Raw genomic sequence first — 6,770 nt, 5'->3', positions numbered from 1 at the left:
TTTTTTTTGTTAAATTTCAAGCCTTTTTCCTTAAAAACTTAAGAAATTGTTGTTTTTATTTGACTTTCAAAAATTGAAATTGTTATAGATTTCTTCTTTATAGTTAAAACAAATAACATGAAGGTTGTAGTTGTTATTTTTTATAATAAATAATTAGTATTAATACTCTTTTTAGTTATTTAGAGTTTTTGACCATAATGGGATGGTTGAAAAAAATATTTACGATTTTAGTGTTCTTTAAAAAATATTTATCAAAATGGTTTTTTCTTATTTTTCTTTACTTTTTAGTTTTCTTTTCAATTTTTTTATTTTAAATATCTTATTTTCTTATTTTTCTTTTTTATTCAACCTTTTTATTGTTTTTTATATATATTTTTTAAATGATAGTTTTTATTTTAGTTTTTTTACCTTTTTATTGCTGTTTTTTTATATTCTTTTTTTTTTAATATCCGTTTTTCTTATACAACATTTTTACCATCAAATTTTAGCCTCAACAATCAAAAATCATCAAAAACCACCACCATACTCAAATTTTAAGGTGCAAAAACTCCAACATTCACAAACGATGTGCTTGTTTAATATATATATATATATATATATATATATATATATATATATATATATATATATATATATATATATATATATATATATATATATATATATATAACCCTCCAACATTGCTTATTACAAAAAAAAATATTACAATTACTTTGACCTTGAACCGGTAAAAAATCCTTACATGTAAAAAAAATAAGAGAATAACCACAACAAATACCATAAAATATATTTTTTTAAACTACCTTGGCATAGACGAACATCGTTTTCGATTATGTCCCGGTTACCTACAAATTCCACAAAGATTAACATTTCTTCCTTCTTTAATATTCATACCATTTTTTAGTCTTGTTGAACGAGGACGACCTTTTTTATTTGGTAATAGTTCTAAATTTGGAAGTAATTCATTAAATGGTGATTGTGGCCAATACGTTTCATGAGGAAGTGGGGAGAACTCAGATGCCCAAGTAGCACAATAGTATTCAATCGAGTAACATTTATCAACATATTGTCAACTATCCAAAGAGAGTTTGGCACATGCACTCAAAACATGAGAACAATGATATTTAAATGTCTCTCATTTACCACATGTGCAACTTTTTGTTCCAAATTAACTACTTGCACATTTCAGCCTCTTTGAGTTATCAACTAAAATATACCTTTTTCTCGGTTAAAAGATCTTAAAGAATGTGCACTTGCTTTTGCCATCAAAGCTACTTGTTTTACAATAACATGTGGAGTATGTGCATCTCCATGGACGTCTCACATTAAAATAATGCAACATTCTATAGAATGTAAGTTTCACACAAGGTGTGATTGGTAAAAAAACGAGCACCTTTAAGTACACATGTTCAATTTTTTTTGCTTTCCAACCCAAACCTTCTTATATGAAGGAGTATATCCCAATTTTTCAACTATTTCAGCTCTCAAAGCCAAAATACTGATAGAAGGTTGCTCTTTTATAAGGTATCTAGTTTCCATAGCAATCAAGCTTGCATCTAGATTCGAATGGTCTAGAGAAAGCTTATAGTGTAAACAAGTGTGCGGATCGGTATATGTTGTGATTTCAAAATAACCACTACGTTTACTTTTACTTGCATGAAGTTTCCATTTATAACCAGATCGTAAGTATAACTTGCATCTTAGAGTCCAAATGGTTGGGCGTGACTCAATGACCTCAAATTGTCTATGTGTCCTAATGTTATGGATCTTGATTGCTCTAAAAAGTTCCTCTTTATCCTTGAAAGAATCTTTTCCCAACTCTCGCATAAAATCAATTCTTACTCGTTGATTGTGTTATAGTCCAGTTGTCATGAATAGTCAAATTTGTTCCTTCCATATTAGTAAAAGTTGAAGGTACTTCAACATTATTGTCAAAAGATGCTTCCTCATCATCTTCATCTCCAATTCCGTCTTCCAATATTTCATTTAACTCGACATCATTGTCTATATTCATCACATTAGTCACAACAGCAGCTTGAGAAATTATAGAAAAATTCTCATTGTCAATCATGTCTATAATAAAATTCATCTACAAAACAGACAAAAACAAGCAAAAAATGATCATACGAATTTGTGATAACAAGAAAAAAAAACATAATGACATGTTTGCAATCAATTCCATCTATAAAAAGATTTAAAAAAAAAAAGACTAATTTTCCATCTACAAAAGCAGAAATTGATCAACAATTCATCCTAACTAAAAGAAGAATCGAGAAAAAACATAATAGAGAAGCAAAAAGCAAACATGAAACTTAAGAATCGGAATCCAGGAGTAACAATTTAATAATAGAGAAGCAAAATTTTAAATAGAAAACGAGCATGAAGAATCAAAATCGATAACAACTTTGCATACCTTGAATGGAGCGAAGGGTGTAGGAGGTTGCAGGTCGTCGGCGACGGACAGAGAAGGCCGTAGGCGGACGGCGAGGCTGGACGTGCAACGGCAGAACAACGAACGAACCTGTGGAGCCCTAGATGCATTTACGATTTATTTTTCCTGTTCTCATTCCAACCTTTCGGGGAAATCAAAAAACATGTTTTTCTTTTTTTAAAAACAATAATACTAGTTTTGAAATTAGAGTAATACCATTTTGGTAAATATTTAAAAAAAAAGAGGAAAATGATAAATATTTTTTTCCAATAACTCTATTATGGTTAAAAACTCATTATTTAACCATGTCATTAACCTCTACATTACTCTTTTCCTTTTTTGAATTTTTTTTTTAAACAGCAAATCCACTTCACTCCTAAACTACTACTAATTACACCTATGGCTCCAATGAGATTTAAACACTTAACCTCTAAGAAGGAAAGCAACATCCGGTACCATTGGGCTAAAAGTCATTTTGTTTTTTTGTTTTTTTTTGAATTATTTAACCATAATATACAAAAATAAAAAGTTTTATATATGATGATCAGTTACCTTTTTATGTACTGTTTTGTGTCATCTTAGGTTCTCTATCCAATCTTGAAATACCTGAAAACTATAATCCCAATCTTGACAACTAACTCTATTACATGTGTATTACTTTTAATAATATCTACTTATTGTCATTTATCTTAGGTATTAAACTCCCATTACCTTTATATTTTTCATATCGAACTAATAAAACAAAAATATCATTGTCACCTCCATTTCTACTTATAAAGTACTCAAGAGCCTAAACATCTAATAGTCATTTTCAATATGGATTTTGGTCTTTGTAAACTGATTTTATATCAACCTTAGATCCCTATGGGCCCACGAGAATAATCTTTTTTGCACAAACATATCTACTTATGGAAAGAAGGTTTACATATAATCCGTTTTAAAAACTTTGATTTTATAACTCGACAAATTGTTACATTTTCAACCACTTTGGCTTAACCATCTTTTTATCAGCAGCCGGCTTCCGCTCTTGACCCGATGGAGGGGCGGCAGCCACCACAGGCGCGGTGGTCAATTGGTCAACCGTAGGTTTCTCCGGTTCAGCTACAAGCTCAAGACCTTTTAAAGCCATCACTTCCTCTTTAAGGAATGCCACGTCAGCATCACCATCACCTACACCCATAAAACACTACACGTTGACTAATTTCCATTGGAATTTACAATTTACAAATATAACATTTTCTATCTGTTAGTTTTTTACAAATTCAACTCGCATCATTTTATTTAGATAACTTCATAAATTATATTATTAAAAGAATTATAACCAAAATAAATCAATTATATTTATTAGCTTCTTACAAATTTGACTCGCATATTTTTATGGGATGAACTTTAAAAATAATATTCTAAGAGAAGTGTAACCATTAAAAATTATTTGTATAAACCAAATTTCAAAGTTATTATCTTACTATGTCCATTATGTATTTTATTAAAGTATATATGTTTTGTTTTAAATTATTATTTTTAAAAAGTTTGAAACATAAAAACTAATTTAATATATGTCATAGATTAACATCAAATTAATTTATCATATATTATTACACGTAACAAATATTAAATTATATGATACGATCATAGAACAAAAACCAAAATTGCATAAAATTTAAAGTTGAAGGACCAAATTATTCAAACAAAACTTTAAAACCATATTTGGTGTTTTATTAAAAAAGATAATACCTTTTGGTTGATCGTATGAAAAATAGACAATTGCACCAGGGACAAATCCGGCAGAGTAAAAATCTTGAGACATGTCTTTTATTAGCTTCTTTGGAGGAGTAGTAACTATGAAAAAATATAATATTAGTATATAATAAATATTACCTAATTTAAAATGATAATAAACTTATTGAAAAAAAAAAAAAATAGGAATTTAAAAGTATGCTTACATATATGGAAAGGTAAATCGGGCCTTGCCACAACTTTTATAAGAAGATCAACTAAATTTTGCATTGTTTCTGATGGATGGAATGTAGCTTCTAATGTATGGTTGTCTTGGAACCTCACACGAATTACCGCCTATAAAAACAAGAAAAAGAAGTTAGACAGGATAAAACAGGTTGTACTTTGTACTGTGTGTTTGTCATGCACTAGACAAACATTGGACCGAGACAAGTACACAGTACAACCTGTCTTGTCCTATCTAACTGCTATTTCTTGTTTTATAGGACAAGACAAGTTGTACTTTTTACTATGTGTTTGTTTGTCTGTTTGACAAACACTGGATTTGAATTGAGACTGATGTCAATGGGACAAGAATTGCAACTTTTTGTCAAATCTGGAAAAGGTGGGATAGGGACTTGTCAGTTGTCAATCATCTCAATCTTTTGTTTGTAGAAAAAGACGAGAATGCCCTTCTTATCATGATTATTGAAAATAGTCTTGGAAAGATTATTTAGTACAGTACCTTAGTAATTTTTGATCTACGAGCGGCTTCTTCTGCTTCTCGGAGTTTTTTTGTCTTCATAACTTTATCTATCCACAAAAAGGAAATAAAAATGATTTGTTTAATTTGGGATGAATAAAAATACATTTTGGTTTTTAATAAAATTACCATATAAATTTAAATATGAATATGAATATTCTCACCTTCCTTTTTTGTAGCCAAGATGCGATAATAATCTTCCGCGGTGAATTCAAAAAACTCATCTGGTTCTTCTGCGAAATTACAAAAGTCATTAAACCTTAATGCAAGATTTCTAGGGCTATTTTTTTATGATGAAAATATAAGGGTATTTACGTCTTTTGTCATGTCTTGTCATGTGGGTGCATACCTTCGTTAATTGGCTCATTTGATGTGTGAGAGGAAGTTGTTGTCTCAAATACACGGATATCTCTCCCATAATTTTGCTTTGCTGCAGCAAGCTTTTCCTGATTTATCAATATAGTTATCAGATAATACATCGTTACAAGGCATTAATCGTTCAAAATATTGTACATTCAGTGTATCAACAGCTAAAATCATTAAGCCATGGTCGTCTTTAGTGGTATAACATGTAAAGAACTTAATTGCAGAAGAACAAGATTGAGCATAGCATTAAAGTAATCAACTTGATCGAAAACGAGATAATCCTTGATCGATTCCAAATAACCCATACATTGATCCAGTTCCATTTAACTAAAAAACAGTTAATTGCCTAAATAAAGTTCCTAGAGATTCAGTTAGAGTTATGAAAAATCAACAAGCAATTCGACCAATTGGATAACACGGAAACACTTCGATACAGATTGACATTGATCTATTAATAAGAATGTACCACATCATGTAAAAACGAAAAAAAACCCTAACTAACTATACTTCGTAGCAATTAAGAATCCATGAGTGAAGGACAAACCGTGGCAAATTGAGATTCCATATGATCGATAGTGGTGAGTCTTCTTCGCTTCAGAGTGCTCGTAGAATCAGCTCTCAGCAGCGAATCAATCGATTCAAAAGCCCTTTTATTAATTTCGCGTTGCGTGTTTCTTGCGCAAGACGATTCTTTTGTCTCCATTGATGATTCTTGTTCGGGTTTTGCGGTTTGCAATTGGGCTGCGTCTATAATCCAACAGCTCTAATTTCGAAAGATACCGGCCCAATCTTTTTTTTTTTTTTTAACTGAATTTCATTAAAAAATTAAACCTATTTAAATAGGTGATTTGGCTTTATCCTAACCGGTTCTCAAAATAGCCAGTTAGGTTTTTTTCCATTGCTTTTTAAAATAACCAATTCATTTTGTGCACCTCTAGTGGGGATATTGGACCGATTGATGAAATAAACAAATATTACTTTGAAAAATGTTGTTTGGTTTATCAATTAGAGAAAAAAAATTAGACTAATTTTATTAATTTATTTAAGATTTAATAAAAAATTAGTTATTGGATCAAAATATCCCTGGTTTTCAATGACGACATCTACAAAAATCTTTCATCTATGAAAATATTCGAAATGACGTTGTATTGATGATTCTCATGGATGATATATGCGGTTATAATCATTAAACAAGGTTACAATTTCGTCATTCAAAACTGATGACTGCATTATATGGGTGTCGTGAGTTAGTTTCCCCATGAATAACGGATAAATACATCATATGGAAATCCAAAAGTTTCTACACTACATGTTCGTCTTCCATGCAATAATGGTTACTTATGATTATTTCATACTTGTAGATAAAAGTTTATTAATATGCATTTTAAATATGTGTTTGTGCAGAATTTCTAATATATATATATATATATATATATATATATATATATATATATATATATATATATATATATATATATATATATATATATATAA

At 29.6% G+C, this 6,770-nt stretch overlaps 1 protein-coding gene across 1 annotated transcript; it reads right to left on the bottom strand.

Annotated features, from left to right (window-relative positions):
* Window positions 1-3,252: 3,252 nt before the first annotated feature.
* Window positions 3,253-5,994, bottom strand: LOC111898141 (plant UBX domain-containing protein 1). Its single transcript, XM_023894061.3, has 7 exons — window positions 5,821-5,994; window positions 5,260-5,356; window positions 5,075-5,143; window positions 4,893-4,960; window positions 4,375-4,504; window positions 4,166-4,270; window positions 3,253-3,601 (listed from the first exon to the last, which is right to left on the bottom strand). Exons 1-7 carry the CDS (start codon window positions 5,977-5,979, stop codon window positions 3,402-3,404), a joined length of 828 nt encoding a protein of 275 aa, XP_023749829.1. The 5' UTR covers window positions 5,980-5,994; the 3' UTR covers window positions 3,253-3,401.
* Window positions 5,995-6,770: the final 776 nt, after the last annotated feature.

The sequence above is a fragment of the Lactuca sativa genome, chromosome 3 (genome assembly GCF_002870075.4).
Source record: "Lactuca sativa cultivar Salinas chromosome 3, Lsat_Salinas_v11, whole genome shotgun sequence".
Taxonomy (NCBI): domain Eukaryota; kingdom Viridiplantae; phylum Streptophyta; class Magnoliopsida; order Asterales; family Asteraceae; genus Lactuca; species Lactuca sativa.
Note: the sequence above shows the minus strand (reverse complement) of the source record. Positions and strands in the feature narration are given on the sequence as shown.

Excerpts from the sequence above, each read along its gene's own strand:
- LOC111898141 (XM_023894061.3), bottom strand. The coding sequence starts at position 5,979 with ATGGAGACAAAAGAATCGTCTTGCGCAAGAAACACGCAACGCGAAATT. Across the intron at positions 5,144-5,259 it reads AAATGAGCCAATTAACGAAG|AAGAACCAGATGAGTTTTTT; the intron begins GTATGCACCCAC and ends GTAATTTCGCAG. Across the intron at positions 3,602-4,165 it reads TTCATACGATCAACCAAAAG|GTGATGGTGATGCTGACGTG; the intron begins GTATTATCTTTT and ends TTATGGGTGTAG.